At 37.4% G+C, this 24,998-nt stretch overlaps 3 protein-coding genes across 3 annotated transcripts in view; 1 reads left to right on the top strand and 2 right to left on the bottom strand.

The window, feature by feature from the left end:
* LOC107674881 (ribonuclease 3-like) overlaps nucleotides 1-15,047 on the bottom strand; it is a 25,331-nt gene extending 10,284 nt beyond the window's left edge. The window contains exons 1-17 of the mRNA XM_016469023.1: nucleotides 15,032-15,047; nucleotides 14,780-14,842; nucleotides 14,374-14,405; nucleotides 13,205-13,935; nucleotides 11,653-11,959; nucleotides 11,169-11,310; nucleotides 10,786-10,946; nucleotides 8,981-9,061; nucleotides 7,935-8,021; nucleotides 7,738-7,824; nucleotides 6,006-6,077; nucleotides 5,586-5,667; nucleotides 5,431-5,502; nucleotides 2,229-2,398; nucleotides 1,796-1,920; nucleotides 726-825; nucleotides 390-497 (exon numbers count right to left, since the gene is read on the bottom strand). Coding sequence (XP_016324509.1) covers nucleotides 390-497; nucleotides 726-825; nucleotides 1,796-1,920; nucleotides 2,229-2,398; nucleotides 5,431-5,502; nucleotides 5,586-5,667; nucleotides 6,006-6,077; nucleotides 7,738-7,824; nucleotides 7,935-8,021; nucleotides 8,981-9,061; nucleotides 10,786-10,946; nucleotides 11,169-11,310; nucleotides 11,653-11,959; nucleotides 13,205-13,935 — 2,325 coding nt within the window. The 5' untranslated portion in view covers nucleotides 14,374-14,405; nucleotides 14,780-14,842; nucleotides 15,032-15,047. The remainder of the gene's footprint in view (nucleotides 1-389; nucleotides 498-725; nucleotides 826-1,795; nucleotides 1,921-2,228; nucleotides 2,399-5,430; nucleotides 5,503-5,585; nucleotides 5,668-6,005; nucleotides 6,078-7,737; nucleotides 7,825-7,934; nucleotides 8,022-8,980; nucleotides 9,062-10,785; nucleotides 10,947-11,168; nucleotides 11,311-11,652; nucleotides 11,960-13,204; nucleotides 13,936-14,373; nucleotides 14,406-14,779; nucleotides 14,843-15,031) is intronic.
* A 1,782-nt stretch (nucleotides 15,048-16,829) lies between these two features.
* On the top strand, nucleotides 16,830-19,617 carry LOC107674592 (LSM5 homolog, U6 small nuclear RNA and mRNA degradation associated). Its single transcript, XM_016468608.1, has 5 exons — nucleotides 16,830-16,913; nucleotides 17,658-17,753; nucleotides 18,229-18,256; nucleotides 18,926-18,998; nucleotides 19,538-19,617. Exons 1-5 carry the CDS (start codon nucleotides 16,868-16,870, stop codon nucleotides 19,568-19,570), a joined length of 276 nt encoding a protein of 91 aa, XP_016324094.1. The 5' UTR covers nucleotides 16,830-16,867; the 3' UTR covers nucleotides 19,571-19,617.
* A 510-nt stretch (nucleotides 19,618-20,127) lies between these two features.
* Nucleotides 20,128-24,477, bottom strand: LOC107674582 (proteasome activator complex subunit 2-like). The gene is made up of 11 exons (XM_016468597.1): nucleotides 24,285-24,477; nucleotides 23,933-23,965; nucleotides 23,788-23,850; nucleotides 23,514-23,600; nucleotides 23,347-23,392; nucleotides 21,523-21,620; nucleotides 21,361-21,429; nucleotides 21,178-21,245; nucleotides 20,997-21,051; nucleotides 20,360-20,446; nucleotides 20,128-20,223 (listed from the first exon to the last, which is right to left on the bottom strand). Exons 1-11 carry the CDS (start codon nucleotides 24,330-24,332, stop codon nucleotides 20,143-20,145), a joined length of 735 nt encoding a protein of 244 aa, XP_016324083.1. The 5' UTR covers nucleotides 24,333-24,477; the 3' UTR covers nucleotides 20,128-20,142.
* Between the last annotated feature and the right edge of the window lie 521 nt (nucleotides 24,478-24,998).

Below are 24,998 nucleotides of genomic sequence, written 5' to 3'. Positions count from 1 at the left end.
ATGGAAAATAATGTTTTTTTTAACCTTAAACCGCATAAACACATTGCATTACACCAAATACACAAAATAATGTTCTTTTTAGCAACGTCATAAGACCCCTTTAAATATGACTTAATTCACAGTTAACTCAAGTACAACGATTTGAGTGATGGAACATTATGTGCAATAGAACAATGTGGAAAAAAAAACTGAACTGAATACTTTCTGAATGCAGTGTTTTAATTAACATCTGTGCTAATCAAGTTTTCGCCACACATTTTAAATTCAAAAGCACAGTTTTAGATACAAATGTTCATTTTTATTTTGTTATGTTTATCTTGTTTGAGCCCTAGCCAACACTTCAGCAAACCCAAGTTCTGAAGTGAATGTGTGTTTGTGTATATGTGTACCTGGCAAACATCAGAGCGGATACCAGACTTCCAGAAACCCTGACTGCTGAGCTCCACAGTGACCTCCCTTCTCATCGTATTCTTCTGCCTGATCTTCTGCAGAGCTTCCTGTAAATCACAGTTTTTGGACACAGTATTCACACAATAATGACAATGTACTGTACTAAAACCTGATGCCTTCAAACTGCTCATTCAGTCAATGCGCAAGTTTTTTTTTTTTATTTTTATGAAAAAGAACTTCATGCTACCCTTCCATAATGATCATATTTATTATTTAAGGTGTCTTTGTCACATTAGCTATTTCTATGTACATAAACCACACATGCAGCCACTCACCTCTCTTTGCGTTAACTTCTGTTTTTCAATTTGTTTAACCTTCGGGCTGTTGGCCAACAAGTGCCGCAATTTCACATAACTCTTCCACAACTTTTGATACCTGCAATGAAAGCAGTAAACTGCAGTATTTCACCTTTATCATTATTATATTATTAAAAAAATCATTATTAATAATAACTCACTGCATCAAAATAAAAGCTTAATGGTATAATGTTTGAAAATGAAGAAATTTAGTAAATATTAGCATTGCAATTTTACAGTTGTACTGTAACATTTTGTTGCTGTAATTTTTTCATATATATATATTTTCAATATTCACCATAAAAAACATACTCATTTTGATTATTGTTGTTTTATTATCATATTGAATAGGTCAAAAACAGAGGGAATGTGGCTTATGATAACTCAAGGGGAGAGAGATTTCTGTTTAACTCTGTTCCCTTTATTCCCTTTAACTCAGTGGTTCTCAAACCTGGCAACCCAACGCTCTGCATGTTTTGCATGTCTCTCTTATTTAACACACCTGATTCAGATAAACAGCTTGTTAGAAGAGAGCTCCAAGCATGAACTGTGAAAGTTGAAAATTTACTTTTCTTCTGAACATTCATTCACGGATTTGCGCTACGCCAATGCCACTGCCTGCAGCGTGACAATTTACCTCTGTAAATAAATAGTAAATACAATTTAAATTCACGTCTTGCACACTTTAATGCCCTTTGAATGGAAAATATGCGCTCCCTTCGAACCGGAATCATGGCAGAATATCCTGTGAAGTCCACTTTGCAGGGCACTTATGGTAGATTAGAACAAACGTCTGAAGTGACATTTGAGAAACACAAAATGTGCAAAGCGGTCGGTCGTGAGGACTGGAATTGAGAACAACTGCTTTAACTAAAAGAGGTCTGAGCTTGTTCTTGTAAAGTGTAAACACCCTTAAAGTAAACTTTTTTAGGAACTTAAGCATAGTATTGGTTTAAATTAAATTATAAGAACCACTTCAGAAAACCCTTACCATTATAAGTCGAGCTAAAAAGCAAAGAGCGAAGTGGTGAGTGCTCAGTCAGACTTACTGCGGGTCTCCAGCGTAGCTAAGCTGGGCAGGTCGGATACCAAAATGCACAATGATGGGGAAAGTGATGACACTGGAATTGAACTGCTCACGATCTAACTGGTCAATCCTCACAGAACTGGGTTTCTGTGTGAATACAGACACATACACAAGCACACATTTAAAGTGCAGTCGTGTTTTAATGACATGACAGTGGCCTTGAACTTATTAGTGTGGATGCATAATCATGCAAAAGCTTTTGGCTACTGATGTCAGTGCAGAAAGAATCTATTTACATATGTATCTGTCACCTATTATTTATTTATTGTACATTAAATAATTGTATTTCCTCACATTAAAAAATGCTCCTCATCTTCCTCTGTGCCATTCAGAGGCATATGATATTCAGTCTGCTCACCTGACATCAGGCCATTGTTTGTGTGAATGTGTTTTACCATGCCAGGGTTGGTGACGATCATGCCCTTGCATTCCTCAGCGTATTTCTGCCACTCCAGCTCCTCCCACTGTAGCATGTTTGCGATCTCCTCTTCGGGAACTAGAGCTGTGCTGCTGCGCAGCAGATACAGCAGCACCTGGTGCATGGACAGCACCTCCTTTCCTCCATCTGACACACATGAGCAGACACGACAACATCAATCACACTGATGAAGCATTCTCACAATCAGAATCAGAAAGAGCTTTATTGCCAGGTATGTTTACACATACGAGGATTTATTTTGGTGACAAAAGCTTCCACAGTACAAACAGAATGACAAGACAAGACACAGATAATAAAAAGAATACAAATAGGATAAGTAAATAGGAAATAACAATATACAAAAAAATATAATTAAAAAAAACAATATACAAAATAGACAATAGATGGTATTTGTGTGTACAAGTATGTAATGTACAAATGCAAGGAAATGTAAATAAGAAGTATGTGTGTGTATGTGTTAAATAAATAAACGTATAAATAGTGTTACACATTTATTGCCAAGTTAACTGTTCATGAGATGGATTGCCTGAGTGAAAAAAACTGTTCTTATGCCTGGTTGTACTGGTGCTCAGTGCTCTGTAGCACCGACCAGACGACAACAGTTCAAAGAGGAAGCGGCCTGGGTGTGAGGGGTCCAGAATGATTTTGCCAGCTCTTTTACTCACTCTGGATGAGTGCAGTTCTTGGAGAGTGGGGAGGGTTGTATCAGTGATTCGCTCAGCAGTCCGGACTATCCTCTGCAATCTTCTAAGATCTGATTTGGTACCTGAGCTGAACCAGACAGTTGTAGAATTGCAGAGAACGGATTCAATGACAGCCTCTGCTGGGCCTTCTTGACAATGGAGTCTATGTGAGTGTCCCACTTCAGGTCCTGAGAGATGGTGGTGCCCAATAAATTGAATGACTCTGCTGCAGCCACAGTGCTGTTCATGATGGTGAGTAGGGGGAGTGGTGGGGGGTTTCTCCTGAAGTCCACTATCATCTCCACTGTTGAGCGTGTTAAGCTCCAGGTTGTTGTGATTGCACCAGACAGCCAGCTCTTTAACTTCCTGGCTATAAGCAGACTCGTCACCATCCTGGATGAGGCTGACAAGTGTGGTGTCATCTGCGAACTTCAGAAGCTTGACAGAGGGGTCTTTAGAGGTGCAGTCATTGGTGGTGATCCACTGACAGACGGAGGTGGGCACAAAGAGCTGAGTTAATTTGGACAGGAGGAGGTTTGGGATGATAGTGTTTGAAGCCCGAGCTGAAGTCCACAAACAGGAACTTCGCATAAGTCCCTGGTTTATCCAGATGTTGTAGAATATAATGCAGTCCCATGTTGACTGCATCATCCACAGACCTGTTTGCTCGGTAAGCAACAGAGCCGCCTGAGTTTTGCAGTGAACCACTGTTTGTCATTGTTGTAAGTTAAATGAGTCCTGGTAGGAATGCACATATACTCACAGAAACTGATATATGATGTTACAGAATCGGTGAGCTTGTCCAAATCGTTGGCAGCAGCTTCAAAAACCCTCCAATTCAGTGCATTCAAAGCATTAGTCCATTCGATTAGTCCATCTTATCACAGTAGCATGTGAGTACTAAACTAAGTTCTCATTCACACACAAGTGTACGTTAAAAGCACACGAGTTACAAAAACAGTTGGTTATGTCTGTGAAGTTAAACGGGTGGGAAATAAATTGCATGTTTATTTTCAATAAATCCACTGCTCTCTTGTCTCCTCTGAGGCTGGGTCTCTAAATAGTGTTCTGTGCTCGTCTGAGCAGACAAAGACAGAACAGTTAGCATGTTTTGCTCAAACTTTCGCCATGGCATTAGAGCTGGTACACCGTTGTCGCTTGATTAAGGGGCGGTCATATTATAATAAGATACCTTTGCCACATCACCAAGGGAGCGAAATCAGATGCGCTCGTTTTCTCTGATGCTTGCAGAAAAAGGCTTACCAAACCAAAGTGACTGGGTTAATTTTTTTAACGTTTCCTTGGTTGGTTGATGCACCGGGGTCCTGATTATAGCACTTAACACCTGGAAAAGTCAGATTTTCATGATATCTCACCTTTAAAGTCCCCGAGAATGATTATATCGGAGTCCGGGTGTCTATGTCTGTGATTTGATCAGCCAGTTGTTGTAGCGCCGCGCTCATGTGCACTTGCGATGGAATGTAAACACTCACGAGAATGAACGAGGTAAACTCCTGCAGCAAATAGAATGGCTTACAGTTGATGAAAAGCACTTCTAGATCAGGACAGCACATCTTCTTCAACGCTGTTACATCTGTACACCACCTTTCGTTGATGTAGAAAGCATGTTCCGCCGCCAAGCAATTTCCCCCGCTAATTCTGCGTCGCGATCCACTCTGAACAGCTGGAAGCCCTGCAGATGTAGTGCGCTGTCCGGAATGAGATTCGCCAGATGGATACTAGGCAGTGCCGTTCTAAAGCCGTACTGTCTGAGCTTGACGAGTGTGCCGGCTTGCTTCCCACGCTTGCGTGTCTTAAAGCACTTGATCAGCGCTGCTGCTCCGCCAACTACAATGTCCAGCAAAATATCATAATAGTCGAAAACCGGTGAAATATTGGGTGGCGTCTACTGCCGAATTTTCAGCAATTCACCCCTGGTGAAACTGAAACTGTGTGATTGTAGGAATATAGCTTAAAAACAGGACAAACTAATAAAAACATTAAAACAACTGCGGAGCTCCACACCAAGGTGGCCATCCGCTGAGCCATCTTGGAGAAAAACTCTCTACTGTATAAACAAACCAATCACCAATATATTAGCAAGTCATCCGTTTTTTTGGGTGCCTATTCTTCAAGAGAGGGACTGTAATTGTTGTGTACATCTTCTGAAAGCAAATCTTTTCAACATTCAGAACAGTGTTCCTCAAATCTTGCCCTGGAGGGCCAATGCCCTGCAGAGTTTAGCTCCAACCCTAATCAAACACACCTGAGCAAGCTCAACAAGGTCTTCAGTATCCCTAGAAAATCACAGGTAAGTGAGTTTGATCAGGGTTTGAGCTAAACTTTGGAGGGCAGCGGCTGGATTTGAGGAACACTAGGCCTATAGGTACACATGTACAACAAAAGTGTTTTTTTTTTTTCATCAATACATTTTTGTTCATCAATGAAATGGACAGAAGGGCGTTTAAAACTCACCTGGGAGGAACCGAACGAACCGTGGCATAAAATGAAACCTCTGACAACCTGACTGGCCGTTATCTTCAGGACCTGTGTGACAGCAAAACTATATTACTATGGCTTATATGCTTATGGTGTGCTTGTGTAGAGTTGAATGTGTGTGTGCACATTACCTGTGAGGTTCCAATCGTACAACTCCAAGATGTCTTTAAAGAGGTACGAGGAAAACAATTCCAGGCCTTTAATGCAGTAGTTCTGGTCAAACACAACAGATTACAATAGCTGAGCATTTGTGGGTCACTTCACTTGTGCTAGAAACAACCAATATGTCTGAAGTAGCACTAGAAATATCAATAACAAAGGGAAACTAAATTCAAATTAAATTCAGTTTCATTAATAATTAAGTCAAAGTGTCAAAATATTTTTCTTCCATTCTGAGAATTTTTAATTGTTTTTTTTTTATTAAGTATGTGCATAGAAATGTTATTCACAGTAACTAACATTTATAATTATAATAATTTATACAAGATTAGGATAGTGAACTGACGAAAATGAGGAAAGTGTGAAATTTGATAATGTGGGGTGCCACATACCTCAGGTGCCATCTCTTCTATAAAGTGGATGGTGTAATCGATGTTGAAGCGAATAACCCGACACAAAGGGATCTAAAAGGGTGTGGCAGGGGAGGGGGACAGTTAGTCTGGGAGATATATGTGCTGGCACATTAAATCCCATTAATGCTCGCTCACTGTCACATACTAATTTTATTCACTTCTGAGTTAAACAAGTTAAATACAAGTGATGATCTATGAACAATATCTGTGGCATGCTGTCAATTACTCAATTACTCTCAATCAAAAACCCCAATAATGCACTTGCAGTGGAAGTCTATAGGGCAAGACATTTGCAATGGTTTAAAATAAGAAATTTGTAGCTCTTATGTATGATAAAGACTTGTTCATCTTCTAAAAGTGACATTTATTCATTTATTTTCTGCAATTAGAACTTTCTACTCGAAATATTGAAGATGAAGATGTGTACTCTACTCAAAATACCACTTGAAGTGTACTCGTTCTCTGAAGCCACGACACTGTGTAATAAAGGTCTAAATTTACAGATCTGCACCATTAAAGAAATTTACTGTAATCTTACATTTTATTCATGCATTAACTATTCAGAGAAGGCACACAAAAATGTGTCATATCAGGTCTGATGTCAATGATGCAGAATACCATTCACATTTTGGATGGTCAGAGATCACCTGATCAGCCAAATACTACTTATTTTGTGTCAGTAAACATGGAACATAACACGTGTCCTATATTCCAAGTCTTTTACAGACATGCAATACATTTCAATCTGTTTCTCACAAAAAAACAAGTTGGTAACACTTATGCCGAAGTACTCAAATTACATGCATACTTCTGCATATCCAAACTTGACAAGTCCCTTTTGGTCAAAAAACATGCAATGCAAGAACCAAAAAGCACTGCAAACATTTAGTTAAACATCTCCTTTTGTGCTGCACAGAAGAAAAACAAGTCATATGGGTTTGAAACAACATAGAGGTTAGTGAATGACAAATTTAACATTAAGGGTCAGATTTACTAAACAGGGCAAATTAGCTTGAGACCGCAATCCTATAAAAGCACTGATGGGAGTGGAAAGTGATGATCTACTGACAATGTGCAAATTAAAGAACACAGGCAACTCATTTCCACAATGGTCAACTTAATCTACCAACAGCCCAAATTAGTAACTACCGCAGCCATATCAAGGGCAAAATAGGCTAAGACATGCTTTTTTGGAAGTTAAATAATGACGCAAATACCAGTAAATTGACTACCACAAACTGTAGTAAATCACGTCGCATGATTTATTTGAATACTCTCCTCCCATCAATGTTGCGTCTGAAAAGGAAACTCCTACAAATGCACATGTGGTAAGGCCAGTCAGCCGCAAAAATAACTGTCCATGCCTTTTTCACTGCATGTCTTTAGTAAATCTTGACACTGTTTGCGCTAACACAAGCTGTTAGTAAATCTGAGCCCAAAAGTCTAACTGAAAAGTTCTGACTTGACTTGAAGCTGTTGAACTACTGTTATAAGCAGAGAAACTTCTGGATATGTGCTGCTGATATAATTCCTATGAGTGGAGTTTATTTCACAAACAGTTACACCATGGCTCGTCTGCCAAGTTAAAACAGACAAGTTTATATTATTTAGATACTGTTTTTTTTAAATTGTTGTTTATTCACAAACACTAAAGAACATAGTAATCTAGTTATTAGTTTTGAACGCAACCATGCAGAAGTCACATGCTTACATTAGTAAGTGGTGTGTGAGAGAAGCAGGAAAAGCCCTCAAAAAGGTACTCGTGGTCATCATACTCAATAACCGTGGGTCTATCTGTCTGAAAGAGAGAGAGAAAGAGCAACAGTTTTATTCACAGGCAGAAACAATAAAAGAACAGAAAAATAATAATCAGATGAATACTTAGATTAAAACAGCACAGAAACCTACTAGGAAGTTGGTGGGTGGGGACACAGTTATTCTGTAGTGGAACAGTTTACCAGCATTGTTACTCATCGGCCGACACGCTTTCACTGGCTATAAGAGAGAGAAAAAGATGCTGACCATTCCAATCAGTTTGACAACCCAGACAATGACTGACATTTATAACAATCAAATAGATAAAATGTGATATTAAGCATAAACCTCTTATACCAGCCTATTAACCTCACTCCCCTTTTGGTTCAAGTTGGAGAACAAAAAGACAACAGTTTTCCACTGACATGGGTCAGGTGCGAGTCCCAGGGACATTGGTTCAACTCTGGCCCTAAAAATGTGCTGGTCTCAAATGAAGCTGTGGAGCAGGGGCTGAGAAATGCCGAAACTTCCACCATTCTGGAGATGTACCTGGAGAGGTATCGGTTACCAGTGTTTTTTACAGGTTGCAGAGAAGATATAAAATTGACTATTTTCTTGGTCTTTATGTCTTTGAAAGAAAGCAAGACAGAAAAATCCATCCCACACCGACCACTTATGACAGACGTCTTGGCACATCTCTTCAGCATCTGTTATCCAGTTAATGGAGTTAATCTTTAGAATAAAACTTCCATTACTCCAAATCTTGTGTTCTGTGTGAATGGCCCCCAATGCAGCACTTGACTCAGATAACACTTGTCAATGCAGAGTTTGAGTTCAACTGGAGCACCACATGTGCAAATATTTACTATCAACTCCTTGCTATCCTAGGCCCAACAGAGCCATGCAAACATTTAGCCTATTCATGCAGAAATTTAGATTAAGGGTTTACAAAAGTCTCATCCCAGAATATTCCCGCTTTTTCAAACATGCTTCCAAAGCTTCTCTCCTGAACAGTTTGTGCTTTTCATATTGCACAGAATAAGTCTTTTTCCACCAGTTGTCTTATTAATTCCAAACTTCAGATACTTTCAAATTTCAAATGTTTGCCTATAAAAGTGTATAACCCCAAAAAATATATTTATTAAAAATCGAATTATGGCTTTAAAAGCGATGAAATGATTGAATGAATGCGTGTATACCTGTTCACCCGGATAAATACTGTGTCGGATTCCAGTTCGCCTGGCTTTGGCACTGCACTTGCATAACGGCCCGTCATTCATCTGAGTTTTAAACGCAAGAACAAAGAAATAAGAATAACTGTAACTTGATTTTAAGCCATTCAAATACACTTATATAAAGTGGACCTCAGATGATGCCAGCCATGAAACAACTTACAGAACTACCAAATTTTGCTATAAGTTTGATTGCATCATATAAGAATTGCTGTTAATATTGTTCATCGTCTGTTTGATTACATCTTTAATTGATTTTTCCGTACATTTCTGCCATATGTACATTAACTGACAGTCACCACGGATAAGCTACCACTAAATATTGTAGAAACTTAATTTGCTGTAAAGTTGCTTTGCAACGATTTGTATCGTGAAAAGCGCTATACAAATAAACTTGAATTGAATTGAATATAAATCAAACAATTAATACTTATGCAAATGTCATAACTTCAGCACTAATGGTTATTTTAAGAACTCTTTAGATTATTTTCTTTAGATTATTATATAAGTTAGTTAAAACTGTTGACACGTCTATAGCTAGCTACATGAATAACACATCTGGTTTAAGTGATACTTCAACCAAAAAAGAAATTTGTGTCATCATTTACTCACCTTCGCGCTCCTAATACAAAACTTCTTGTAAAGAGATAAAATTACATCATATGATGAACAGATGTAAGTAAAAGCCTAAATTCACTATTCACCATAGAAAGCAATTGTATTTTTCACAAGACTTAATTAAACCACTCAATTCATATGGATTTGTTTTACAATGCCTTTATAACCTACTTGGATCTTTTTAAGTTTTGGTTACCTGGACTTTCACTCGTAAGACAGAAACCTCTTAGGTTTTATTAAACAAACAAACGAACGAACACAAAAAAATTCTTGATTTGTGTTCTGAAAACGAATTGAAGTCTTACGTGTTTCAAATGACATGAGGGTGAGTAAATGATGACAGAAGTTTAATTTTTGGGTGAAGCATCCCTTTACTAGCACAGGCATTTTAAAGGGGTCATATGATGCGATTTCAATTTTTCCTTTCTCTTTGGAGTGTTACAAGCTCTTGGTGCATAAAGAAGATCTGTAAAGTTGCAAAGGCTAAAGTCTCAAATCCAAAGAGATATTCTTTATAAAAGTTAAGAGTCAACCACGCCTACCTAAAACGGCTCGTTCGAACACGCCCCCACATACCTACGTCACTATCTGGGAAGATTTGCATAACGCCGCCCAAATGTTCACGCAAAGAAAGAAGGCGTAACTTTGATTCTCGCTGTAGTATTGTTGTTGCTGCCGCCATGTCGTGAAGGTGCTGTGTGTTTCGTTGTGAAAGCGAAACTACTTTGGTTGGCCTTCCAAAAGAGGACGATATCGCTTCGTCATGCCTAGAGCTGATCCGTGCTGGTCGCTGAAGAAATACATCAACTTCGCGCTGTCAATTGCCGGATCGGCTTTCACCGTGGACGAAGTGGATTCCAGCCCGGGGTCGTCACATGTGGTTGCTGCAAGCCCACCAGACGCTCCTTCGTCGAATCCAGTTTGTCTGTGACACAGCAATGTAAGAACACAGGTAAAAAAAATCTTAAATATCATTTGTTTTGTTATTTAACATTTTTAATTAGCATCTCCGGATTTGGTTTTTCAGCCTATAGGGTCCAGAATGATCTGGTTTCAGTTATTTTTATTTTGATGCATCGCTAGCTTAAAATGGCATTTTGAGCAAAACAACCATAATTTCTCAGCAAAAAGGCTGCAGTGAAGGTGAAGCTCACCTGTCCGGCGTCATTGTACCACAGCTCCTCGTGGAGGCGGTCAGGATGAGCTTTCTTCCTCTTTATCTCAGCAATGACATCAAATACCTCAGAGTCAGAACTGCTGGAGCAGCTGCTACCGCCTCCGTTAGAATCACATTCTGATTCACTGGAGCTCTCATCTGCACAACACAACAAATTCATCTTTCTATTAGAGTTAGGCCTGAGTGAGCAAAACTTCCTGGTGTTGATATTTTAGCTTTTTATAATTGCAAATATATAAAGACATATACAGTTTCCTGATTTCACTGCAGATTGTTCATGTTTATAATGTTGGCAAATGTTATAGAATATTATATTATAAAATATACTGTACACATCTGAAATAGTAAAATACACAATACCCTGATCCTGGTCCAGTTTGGTCTTGGGTGGTTCCCATTTAGGCCTACTGGATTTGGCCCGCACCTGCCTCCGACCAAGCTCTTCCTCAAAGCGCTCATACAGATCTCTCAACTTACTAGTGCCCACGACTGTAGAGTCACCCTACAGATGAATAAAAATGATAAGAAACAGTTCCTGAAACAGCTCCTGAGTATCTGACATGTTTTGGTCACGATGCCAATATTTAGTACAAAACTCTTTACTGTACATTTTAAAGGAGTAGAGTGCAATTTTGTGGTAAATTTGTAAAAAATGTCAGTTTAATGTTCAGAGTCACTAGTAAATCCTTGTTATTTTTACTTCCTGAAGTTTGTAACACTGTGACGTTTCAAAAAAATGATCTGTTTGTTTAAGCAGGCCAACATGTCAACTTTAGACTTTTGAATTTGGGTCGGGACTATCTGCTTGTCCGCAGTTTGTGTTGTGTTAATTATTGTTGATTACCACTTGGTCCATGGGATCGTTTGAGTAGTAGTTCTCAGCATGTGTACAGCGTATCCAGGCAGGTTTGAGTAACTCCTCCTCTCCTTTCTCCTCCTCGTGGCGGTCAGTAGACGTCTCCTCTGCGTCTCTACTCCTGCTGTAGTTTACAGATCTCTCTCGACTGCTTGAGGCGCTGTCTGTTCTCCTCCCTTTCTCCTCCTCCACACGTCGGCGCTTTCTCTCTCGACTGCCTGAGCGATTGCGAATGTGTTTCCTGTGTCTGTCTGAGGGGGATGAACCTGGCTCCTCTCTATGCCGATAGCGTTCTCTGGTGGATTGAGGCAATATTACTGTGGTAAAAAACAATACAGTAACAGGCAACCCAGCAATAGTACTTATTGAACCAAGTGTATAAAAGCTGTGGAGAGGTTTAAACAACTAAACAAATCACAAAAAAATAATTTTGTTGCTTGGTCAATTTTAATAAGTCAGTCCATGACTGGCTGGCTAGGGGAAGGGGGACTGAAAGGGGTATTTTCTTTATAATGTGCCATACTATGGAGTCAATGGGTACAGTTAACTGTTTGGTTACCAACATTCTTCAAAATATCTTCTTTTGTGCTTAACAGAAAAAAGAAACTCATACAGGTTTGGAACATCTTGAGGGTGAGTAAATGATGACAGATTTTTCATTTTTGGGTGAACTTCCCCTTAAAGTGATATCAGATTCAGTGATTATAAAGGGAAATCTCTTTGCTAGCTATCCTTATATAACCTATTCATAATTTGAATAAAGTTTTAAAGTTAACAAGTTTTGGGAGTGCCAACCATATTTGAAATCACTATGATTAAAATTATTACTACCATATCTATCTATCTATCTATCTATCAATCAATGTCAAAAGAGATCTGTGCATTCCATTACATCTTGCAGTTTAATTGCAATAGACATGCCACTTGTAATATTACATGCAATGTGTTTCTTTTTTTTTCTTCATTTTATTACTTACGAAACACATTACTACTTTATTATCTTTTTAATGCAATTACTACTTAATTGAACATCATTTAAAGGCTATAATATATTATTTAAAGCTTAAAATGCCAGAGATAAATGTATTATTGTTAGCATTAACAACTAACAACTTTATTTAATATTTGTATTTATAAATAAATTTAAAAATTCCAATGGTTTTTGATAAAATACTGGTATTGGTACAGTCTACTGAAATTTTGCTATCATGACAACACTATTGTGTTCATTTATTATGCGTGTATAACTTATAGTTTCATCAGGACAGATACACTTGTCAATATTGTTGACTCTTACTTAATTTGTTCAATCTTACTTAAAAACTGGATCTGTGGGTGACAACTGTCCCAGAACAGCACATTTAATGTCACCACTTCCACAATGAAAGGCACAAGAAAAAATATTTGGGGTAAAAAGTGAATTGCATTATTACACTTTATTAAATAATACACTTTAGCATGAACACGTTCACAATTTTATACTCTTAACTGTTCATATTTAAAAATCATTTAAACTTTGATAAGCAACAACATGTGTTACCTGCTGCGGTGTCTCGACGGCACGCGTCCTCGTTCATAGTCCACCTTATACCGTGGGCTGTCTGACCGCCTGCGCTCTGAACTGCATCCTCTGTCCCGTTTCTCTCCTCCAAACTCTCGGTTATGTCGGCCTCCATATCCTCCATAGCTGTGGCCACTGTGCCGGTGGTCATCATGGTGACGAAGTCTTTCAGGTGAGCGAGAACAGGAGTCCGCCTTGTACTGCAGAGGCGGGCGGGAGCGTTCAGGTTTGAAGGAACCTCCAGGCTGCACGTAAGCTGGGTTGAAGCTCGGTGGAGGAGGGAGCTGTGGCTGTGGAGGGTAGCTCATGGGATATGATGGTGGGTAGGGCATGGAAGGTGGCACTGAGTGTGGCACAGGTGGAAGGGGTGGAGGGGTGATGGTGGGCATCATGTAGGGGTAAGAGCTCTGAACTGGAACGGAGCTGTCGGAGTTGTGAGGAGCAAGTGGAGGAAAAGGGGGCGGCTCTGGGAAGACCGGTGGACGTATGGGGCATTGGGACAGAGCGTTAGAGCCATGTGATGGTGCAGGGAAATGGAATGGCATGAAGTCGGGATGAGGTGGCATGTAGCCACTGCCGCCTTGAGGGTTATAGATGGGACCGGGAGCGGCTGGAGGGTCGTAGTGATACCGTGGGGGAGCGGGCTGATACATTGGACCCGGAGCTGCTGGTCTTCCCCTCGGACATCCATGGCCAGCATGGAAAGACATCTGTAAAGAAGACATGGATGTGATAAAGATGTGGATACAGCCAGGGATTTTCTTATAAAGATGTTGTTCAACTTGGATCACATGTGACCTGAGGCCAATCATATAAAGACACCAATGTGACTGAAACACTTTCAACAGTCAGTCAGGACTGGAGGAAACACGTCTGAATTTGATTATTTATTTTTTTAATTGCTGTCCGTTTACTTGACTTCAATAAATTCGAAGTAATTTTACTTCTATAAGTTAGCCTAGAATTAGTTTTGCTGTGTTATCAAAATTTGTAAAAAAACAAACAAACACACACATAGCTGTGATATATCCTGATAATGAAATAAAATTAATTTGTGTTAAATTAGTTGTTTGTTAAAAATGTTATAGTTTAAAAAAATAAAGCCATAGTTCAGTAAAAAAATGAAAATTCTGTCACCATTTACTCACCCTTATGTCGTTATAACCTGTTTGACTTCCCCACCTGTGGAACATATAAAAAGATATTTTGAGAAATGTCTGTTTGTCTATACAGTGGTCAAGTAACCAAAACATTCTTCTAAATATTTTCATTCGTGGTCCACAGAAGTCAGGTTATGTTATTCCTTTACGAGTACAGCGAAACGTAGTAACAGTGGCGGTTTCTAAATATGAGAGGACCGTAATAACATTTCTTTAGACATAGTAGCAGTTTCTAATTATGAGAAGAAAGTAATAACATTTCTTTAGACATAGTAGCAGTTTCTAACTATGAGGCCAAAAGACAACCGAGTTTCTAATGTCTTGGAAGCAGCGATTTACATAAAACAAGATTATTTCGTGGTTTGACATGGAATATAAACATCTAAACCACTGGCCTGCAAACTTGCTTCGTTATACAGGTCTTTGGCCGAGTCCAATCTTGGAGTCGTCTCAAAACCTGATTTGAAAGATTAATGTTTTATCCCTCCACAATGCGTCTTGGAAGGTATATCTTCACCTGGTGTTTTAACACTAAAAAAAAAAAAAACACTCTAAAATGTATCTACAGTACACCAGTTTCAGCATCAGACAGAATAGCAATTTAATTATGAAGTCAAACATTTTATTGCTGAAGAATACAACTCACCTTTAGAAGGCTTCGCTAACAGTTAGACACTAAAGAAATAAACCAGTGAGGCGGTTTATTGTGTTTTATGTTTGCTGCGATAAAAATGCTCAGTTTATGATGCAGAGCTTTAGCTCGTTCACGATGCGGTGTGCTGCAGCCAATCAGATTGATGCTGACATGCACCCAATCACGAAACAGACTTCTTCTTGTTCTTTTAGCGCATCACTGCCACCAACTGAGCTGGAGTGTGGAGAGTTCATACAAAAGGTCAACACTTACTGTGTGTACATCAGACATTTTTGTAATTAAACAAATTCATCAAGCTTTCACATTTTTGGTTGAACTATTCATTTAATGACAGCAGCCCTAGAGCAGACAAAATAAAACATGATGATCACGTTCTTAGGTTTTGAGATGTTTGAAAGAGAATCCATAACATATGACCAAGAATCACATGATCAGTTACACTCACTTACTCACATTTGATTAATAACCCATAAAAAGTTCACAATCCGAAATGTTTCCTCTTCTTTTTTTTATGAATTGTCTTTATTTTAATATTAGTATTTCATAATTATAATCCTAAAACTTTCCAGAATTAATTGGAAAAAAAAAAGTTATAAAGTTTTATTTGTGGCATTCAGTGTTGGGGAAAGTTACTTTTAAAAGTAATGCATTACAGGACACCAGAGCTGTCAATCAATAAATTGGAAAAAAAAGTAACTGGCGTTACTTATTTGAAAAAGTAACTCAGATATTCTCTTGTAAATTAAAAAGTAATGCGTTACTTTACTAGTTACTTGAAAAAAGTAATCTGATTACATAACTCACGCGAGTTACGTAATGCCACCAGTGTTGCGTTACCCCCAACACTGGTGGCATTCACATCAGTACAATATCTTTTTTTTTTTCCAATATCATATTATTGGAAAGTTCATGCTGAGTAAAAAGAGATGGCATCAGCATATCTGTATTACAATAAATAGTGCATGGGTCCCAGGTATCCTGATATTGAGCATCGTTTCAAAAATTAACAGCATCTCCAGTCTGAAGAAGGCTGCATGCTCTCAAGGACATTCTCCTGCTCTTGGTGGGAGACCAAAGTACACTTCTTTGGAGAAGTAAAAAAAAAAAAAAAATCACAGTAATCTTGAATACACCATGCACATTACAGGCCATTAGACTTGCATATATTCATTTAGCAGATGCTTTTGTCCACATTGTCTAATTTGTAAGGAGTAGTGCATGAATCATAAAGAAAAAGTCTGGCAGCTTACGGTGACAGTTTGTACAGGTGAAAACCTGTTTTTATACAGTCTATGGTGAAAACACAAGACAAAAAAAATACTGTGACAATTACAAAAAGGGTAACAATGCATGCAAAGAAAAATTATCATTGGACAGTTTTGTAACAAAATGAAAATGTGTAAATCTTTTAAAATTACTTAAATAGTTCTTAAGTGTGAAATAATTGTTAAAGTACAAATTCAATGTTTTAATGTTAAAAACTGAACGTAGCTTATAATGCATACTAATAATTTTTTATCAGAGAGAATATGCATAACATGGTCAGGTTTTACAAGAAAAGTCTACCATCTACTAACTACTATCCGAACAAACGGAAGAGCAGCACCCCCTTGTGTTTATACAGCCATCGATGGCTGCTAATATCGATTACTCATGTTTGTAATTTTTTTTCACTGCTGATTATTCAGGTCTGTTTATCGTACAGATTTATCGTACTGTTTATCGTACAGACCCATGTGCGCAAGATATACAGTAGGTGGCGGTAATACTCCTAAGGAGTGAACGGCCATTGAACAAAAAGAAGAAGAAGAAGGTCTGTTTATCAAAATGGCGGCAATCGCGTCGACGAATCCCTCGCAGCTTTTACCTCTCGGTATGTGCGACTTTTGTTTTGATGTGTTATTTACTTTACTAATTTAACTTTTGCACTTGTTGTAATTCATGTGTAATTCGCGCATTCAAATCTCAGTACGTTTTATTTATTGTTTTATTTTATTGGACGCACGTGTATACTAAATGCATAAGTCTAATCATTTAAATATATGATTTAATTTAAGTGATTCGTACCTAAGATATAAAAGGAAATCCGTCCCTGCAGTGAGTATGGGCAAATTCTGTTACAAAGTGTGGCTGTATCGAATAGTTCACTAATAATTTGTGTGCTCTTCAGTTGTAGTCGGGAATATCATAATTACGAGCTACAAGCACACGAATTACCAAGCGTCAAGACCAAGTCGTTTTAAAAGTGGAAAACTCCGAATTCTAGATGATACTCCAACAGAACTTCATTTTTGCCAGATTTAGTTCGAAAGGATGTCACACCTGTTCGTTCTTTGATTTAAAGTTGATCAAAACCTTAATATCAATTTGACACTTGGCTAACTGGCAAGCTTCAGTTATAACAAAATGATCGATGTTGTTTTTTGGTCAGTTCTGCTTCATTCATCACACTGATTTAGAGTGTCAAGCACATTGTATTGTGGGATACTTACTGTATGTGTCTTGAGGTATACTGTAATGTGCTATGGAAAATTTAGAAGATTTCACACTGCCCCCAACATGTACTGCAGCCATTAATAGCCTCAGTCTTGTGCTGCTCTTCTGTGATCTCTTTCAGAGCTGGTGGATAAATGCATTGGCTCACGGATTCACATTGTCATGAAGAACGATAAAGAGATTGTGGGAACTCTGCTCGGGTTTGATGACTTTGTCAGTATCCTTTTACATGCTGGAGAAACACTGGCACATATTTGTGATGGTTAATGTTTTAGCATTAGATTATTATTTTTTTTTTATATAAAATACAAGTACAGAGCTGATGACACTGTTACACATTCACTCCTCTGGACATACTAACACTTTGCGAGCATTTATTTGTCCTATGAATGTAAGCAGGGTGTCCGCGGGTCCTTAAAAAGTCTTAAAATGTCTTTCCATTACAGGTTTAGGTCTTAAATTTCATATAAGGTGGTATTGAAAAGGTCTTAAAAAGTCTTCAATTTAACTTGTTCATATCTGCAGAAACCCTGTGTAAGAGACTCTTTATTATAATGCCATTATAGTTACAGTTTAAATAAAGTCTGCATTACCCTTTATTTCATATGATGTAAAGAACGAGAAGGTGCATTCAATTCAAAAAGTGTGGCAGGACTGTACCACAGATATATTTTCTTGACTGCTTTAATCAGACATGGTTCTTGAGGATGTGACAGAGTTGTAAGTACATGTTCCTACCTAAAAATGTGCTTATATATTTCTTTATTATCTTTCCCCGATGTATGCACCCATCTGCTTTGACTTTAACTGCTCCTCAAATTTATGACTAAATATATATGATATGCGTGAATATATATTTATACTCTAATGTAGGCTATATTTATTTTCTGGGATATTTAGGGGTCAGACACCATGGTGCTCTTATTATTAACAAGGTTCATACAGAGTTTGGAATATGTCTAATTTTTGTATTTCTTTAAAATAGTGTTATAAACCGAAAATAATGTGAAAAGGGGGCTTAATATGTCGCATGAGTCTCTTTGCTTTGGCTCCCCAAGAAATGGCATTCGTCCTGTCTCCAACATGCCAGGTGTACATGTTATACATTGATTATTTATTATATAATAATGTTTCAAAAATGCACATATATGTTTTTGAAGTGTACACCTTTGTATTCAAGGTGTAAGGAAAATATTTTATGACTTTTTACGTGGCTCCACCACGTTTTCTCAAATTGAAATTGAATTCTGATATCATGTTTGGAAAAACATTTTACAAAAAATGTTTGATATCAACATGAATGTGAGATTACATTTCAGAAAACTTGAAGAGATGATTCTTCATCTCGGATGTCACTGAGCCATAACAACAGTTATTTTTGTGTGTCAGTGAAATCACTCCAGAAGGAAGAAGAATCACAAAGCTGGATCAGATTCTACTCAATGGCAATAACATCACAATGGTATGATCAATTATTGAGTTCATCTTTAAATCAACTAATAATCCACTATATATCACACTTAATGAATTGACAACATTTGCTTTGAGATTGGTTTAGTGTATGAATATGCATACGAGTAATATAAAATTGAGTAAAGCTCTTATATAAGTTAGTTGTTTTTGTAGCTAATGTGTTAATGAAAGTTGCAGTGCACTACATTTACAATGACCACCAACTGTTAGGATTCAGTAAAGCTGGGTCATATAGAAAGTTGTAACAACATTTTTTTTTTACTAAAAAAAAAAAACAAGGAAGAATGCTATTAAATAATTGTCTATGATAGACCAATAAAACAAAACCTAATAAATAGCTATACTTCTCTATGTCCGAATTTTACAGAAACATTTGAATTAGTATTAATTAATTGGATTATTATTAATCCATTTCAAACATTACCAAAACACACCAAACTGAAATTGCATTAATAGATGAATGCTAATGCAAAATGACACATTACTTTGTCAAATGTAATGAAATAATGTGTTTCTGCTGTTTTCCAGTTGATTCCAGGAGGAGAAGGACCAGAAGTTTGAGAAATGTATCGCACCTTCCACAAAATAAATATACAATTTATGTTCTTGTTTCATTAAAAAAAAAACTTAGAATTGATCACTTCTTGTTTTCAAAAATTCATTTTCAGTTCATGAGGGGAGTTTTCCCACATTAGTTCTATTGTTTAAGTGATCCAAAAAGTTTTTGTAAAGATTTGTTGTTACAATAAAACAAATCAAATGAATTGGACTGAGTTGGAATTCAGTTGTATGTTATAACAGCATTTGGTGTGATATATATTTCTGAAGTGTGAATGAAGAAACCGAGTATGTTTTGTGAAGTCATCATTTTTGGTTTTAATGTGGTTCTTTGCTTTAAGAATATGTCACATTTATGAATTTGTGCGTTTTCCTGATTTTGTATATGCTGAAATAAACGTACATTTGGATATACCTGAACTCATCATTTGTACTACGACACACTGTATGTTTATGACTGACTTAAGTTTATTAACCACTTTAGGGATGTATCTGTAGAGTTAAAAATGAAGAAATGAGAAATTCTGAAAACTGGTCTAGTTGTAGAACTACACTGCTCCCAGTAAGCATCTGTCTCAGTACATGGAGGGCTTCTCTTCTCCTTTGGGATTCGTCACTTTCTCCAGATTCTTGCTGATGACGTCATAGAGTTCAGCCTGGAAACAAGAGACATCTGAATCTACAGCCATACGGATGTGTCCACAACTACCATGATTCATATGAAAAAAGCTTGTGTTGTAGCATTTCTCATTTAGGAGCTGTTTGCTGAATGAATAAATGTAAGCAACTCACATAGAAACCGCGTATATCAAGCACAATCACTCTAATCTCAGAATATGCTGCTTCATCCTTCTCGTGCACCAGAGAGCGATAATCCATCTGTCAAAAAAACATATTCTTTATTATTACACAAAAAGGGCATGAAAGTGTTTCACGGCTTTAAAAGTGACTTGAAACTATACTATAATACTTCTGATGTGATGAGGTCAATGTGTAAATTTGCTGATTTATCCCCAAATAGTTAAATATGCAAATCATGGAATAATCGTCTATTAATTTTAGCGTAAACTGCAGATAAAATGAAATTAATAATATATTTTTAATAATTGCATGTATTTAATTGCTTTGTACTTGCCTGTTCGTATTCTTAAAAGGTGGGGATGTTTATTGTGTCTGAAAATTGCAATTGCATTTTCTTGCAAAACTGTCATTTCTGAAATACTCAATTTCATGTTTGAGGGCTACAGAATGTTCACAATGTTTTACTACTATTGTGTTTGCACTGAGTACTCAAATGACCTCTTAACTCGTGCATCAAAGGGTTAAATGACAAAAACTGAGAATATGGTATTGAAAGCCCTATTTAATAACTGTGGCTATACAAAAAAAAAGTAATTACACTAATAAGTTGATTTGATAGGTCACTCACCACGTGGGTGTCTTTAGAAGCTTTGGCCACTGCATCACCTCTCTCTGAGAAGTACCTGCAGATAAACACACTTTCATTACCAACACGACAAAATGAATAAATGTGGGCAGTGTAAAATATATTGCACCTTTACAATCTTCAGTAAACATAATGTACTGAAATAGTTAGGAATTGCTCATACTTGTTAATGTTGGTCTGAAAACCCTCCACCTTCGTCTTCACAGCAGTAATTCTCTCAAGGATTTTCTCCTAAAATATCAACCAGTCATGTTAACCACTGCTTATCTTTGAGGTTTAGAAAAAAAACATTATGTAGTATAAAGCAGCATTTAATAGGAGTCTGAGCCTTTTAAGGGTTAATAACCTGAATTGCAACTCCAAAATCATTTCCATCCTCTATTTTTGGAATTAGATGAGAAATCCAGCAAGAAACCTGGGGAAGAAAATGATAAAAGAATAAAGCTGCCACTACTGTACATCTGGGAAAATGCTGAACTTATCTATGAGACAAATTTTGCCCATTTACAGTGATGCAGGTCTCCTTCAGGGCCATTATCTCTGGTTTTACAATATCCAGCAACTTCACAATCCGGTCATTTCCTTTGATGAAGCCACACTTGGGAGCTGACAAAAGACAAATGTAACATTACAAAAATATGCCATATTCCATATCACAACAATGTATCACAGTTATGGTTTAGTGCACATATGCAACTTTAGGGCACTTTTATCCACATTTCTTCTTTATATAACTCTGGTAAACATTCATCTTCATTTAATCAGTGCATAAAAATTTTGCCTAAAGAACATTCAGCTCCTATTTTAATTTTATAATTATTTTAGTAACGTTTTAATTTACAGAAACCAGGAGTACCCGTAGATTAAAATAAGTTTTGAAAAAAAAACTAGGGATGGGGCCCTTCAAATATTGTTGTGGACAATGAGGGATCTCGGAGTCAAAAAGGCTGAGAACCACTGATCTATATTAGCTATAGATCAGTGTTTCTGCAATGTTTCAAATTAACATACCTCTCTCAACATCAGTTATTTGTGTATCATCTTTCCAAATTTCCCACTCATAAATACAATTTCGCTCAGTCATTCATGTACTCATGATTGCATGTGGAAATCCCCATGAGGAAAACAGCTTATACTGTAAATCATACAGAATGTTACAGAGTTGTTTTGAAAATCTATAAATGTTTGTATAGTTTGTACAGTATAAAAATCATTATGTCTATGGAATGTCCCCATAAAACATGGAAACCCAACATATATGTGTGTGTGTGTGTGTGTGTGTGTGTGTGTGTGAGTGCGTGTGTACCTGGTATTTTTTCACGTTATGGGGACCAAATATCCCCACAAGGATAGTAATACTAGTAAATTTTGACCTTGTGGGGACATTTTTGAGGTCCCCATGAGGAAACAAGCTTATAAATCATACAGAATTATTTTTTTTGAGAAAGTAAAAATGCACAAAGTTTCCTGTAAGGGGTAGGTTTATATATATATATTTTTTTTAGAACTGTTTTGGACTGTTTTCACTTGTAAACTGTGTTTGATCTGCACATATTTCTCTCCTGATTCAGACAAAATGATTTTTTTCACTGGGTAAAGCAATATGAACAGAGGGCTCATTTAGCTTGAAGCAATCGTTTGAAGTGTTAATGATGGATTTGTTTATTACAAAAACACGCAGCTTTTAGCTTCACAAGACGATATGGACTGGAATCATGTGGATTAGGCTACTTTACTGTGCTACTTTTATCAAAAGTGACATAGAATCAACGTAGAATCGAAACGTCGTTGATCTCCGACGTCGATCCAGCATTGTTTTGCTCATCGGGGTAATGTTGAACAAATGCCAGCACGCCATTCAAATCTCGACGAAAATGTCGATTTTCAGATGGTTGAAACAACGTTATACACCTTGTTCCAAATTATTATGCACATGCCATTTTTGTTTGTATGGAATGTCCCCATAAAACATGGAAACCCAACATATATGTGTGTGTGTGTGTGTGTGTGTGTGTGTGTGTGAGTGCGTGTGTACCTGGTATTTTTTCACGTTATGGGGACCAAATATCCCCACAAGGATAGTAATACTAGTAAATTTTGACCTTGTGGGGACATTTTTGAGGTCCCCATGAGGAAACAAGCTTATAAATCATACAGAATTATTTTTTTTGAGAAAGTAAAAATGCACAAAGTTTCCTGTAAGGGGTAGGTTTAGGGGTAGGGTTGGTGTAGGGCAATAGCACATACAGTTTGTACAGTATAAAAACCATTACGCCTATGGAATGTCCCCATAAAACATGGAAACACAACATGTGTGTGTGTGTGAAATAACCTTTCTTCTTTTTCTCATCATCTTCATTTTTATCTGTCTCCATCTCCTGTTAAAATATTTTAAGACATGTTTTAAATATTTTTATTTAATGTGCCCCCCCCCCATTTGAAATATATTTGAAATATATTTCAAAAAGCATCTTTACGAATCACAAGCTGAATGCCAACCTCATCCTCTGGAGCAGGGGGATCAGGAATGGGAATGTCCAGGGGTGCATGGAGAGATGAGAGGTCAGTGATATTGAACTCATCCCCCTAAACCATAAAAGATAATTATTTTAATTCATTGTTGCTGAAGTCAATGTTAAATTGCTCAGTTGGTAACCTGGGCAGCAGAACCAAGGTCACAAGCTCACTTCCCATGGACACACATAAATGAATACCCAAATGTATTGGCCAATTTGTATAAAAGCCTCTGCCAAATGAACAAAGGTAAATGTACCTTCAACAGGTTGTCAAGCTGTGAGATCTTCAGAGGTATGTGATTGGAGAACAGGTCTTCTGCCTGTCAACACAATATTAACAACACAAACAACCATAAACAACGATCTCAAATATAGCCTATGTGTGTATTATTGAATTCATACCTGCTTATACAGTGACTGTCGGTAGTTTTCTATCTGGATAAAGGAAACATAAATGTATAATTACATTATCTTTGTCCATGAACATGATCACGCTTTCCATGTTTACTTTCACTTTCAACATTCGTGGATGAGGAAGTGACTCAGGATATATTTTTTAGCATATTGCTATCTCCAGCAGTGTTTTATGTTCAAAAACTACCAAAAACAACAACACAAAGCCCTTTTAAAACATTGTGGAGCCATAATGTCAAAGCACAAGTCGCGAACGCGTTTACTTTTAGTGCACTCTTTTGACAGTGTATACTAATTAGTGTATACATACTTAGTGTAAATACTAAAGAGATGAACTTACCTTCACTGCATTGTCAGAGTTTATCTTCAGCACTTTAGATTTGGACATAATAAATGCAAATGTTCGTTATTTTCAGACAAGCAGATCGCGGTACTGTGAGCAGCAGACGTTCAGGTACCTCGCGCAGTTTCACTTCGTGATACTTTCGATTTCTTGATGACGCCCACAATCAACGACACGTTCCAATGAAGTACAGAAAACGCTTTACGTTGTTAGATTAGGCGGCCTACTGTTTGTAGTAGGCATTCATTCGCCGTGTCAATCACATTTCATCCACAAAACCTGTTTTCTCTTTCTTCTGTTATTATATGAACAGCTTTTCTTTTCTGAAATGCAGAAATATGATCATTTAATTTAAACACTGGCAGTGGCTAAAATGACCACCTGTTGTCTCAAGTAACGATAGGGGACGCTATTCACTCCATGAACGATCCAGTGCTGCAGTCATCCTGCAGGCAGACATCAGCACCGGAAATAATTAATTCTCCAACTTTCTAACTTCGCCCAAAATGAAAGTTTGCTCAAAACTGGACATCCAAACTGTGGATGAGTGTGTTTCTTTCTCAGAACAGAAAAAAAAACATCACGACCCCAGTTGATCAATCTTGTGAAGTGAAAAGCTGTGTTTGTAATAGGCCTAAACAAATCCACCAAGAATCCATTTTAGCTTCTTCCAGTGGAAAAAGTCCTTTCACATCAAAATCTGCCAACATA

The sequence above is a fragment of the Sinocyclocheilus anshuiensis genome, unplaced genomic scaffold (genome assembly GCF_001515605.1).
Source record: "Sinocyclocheilus anshuiensis isolate Anshui unplaced genomic scaffold, SAMN03320099.WGS_v1.1 scaffold890, whole genome shotgun sequence".
NCBI classification, from domain to species: Eukaryota; Metazoa; Chordata; class Actinopteri; order Cypriniformes; family Cyprinidae; genus Sinocyclocheilus; species Sinocyclocheilus anshuiensis.
The sequence above is the reverse complement of the archived record's forward strand: the minus strand, read 5'-3'. Positions and strand labels throughout refer to the sequence as shown.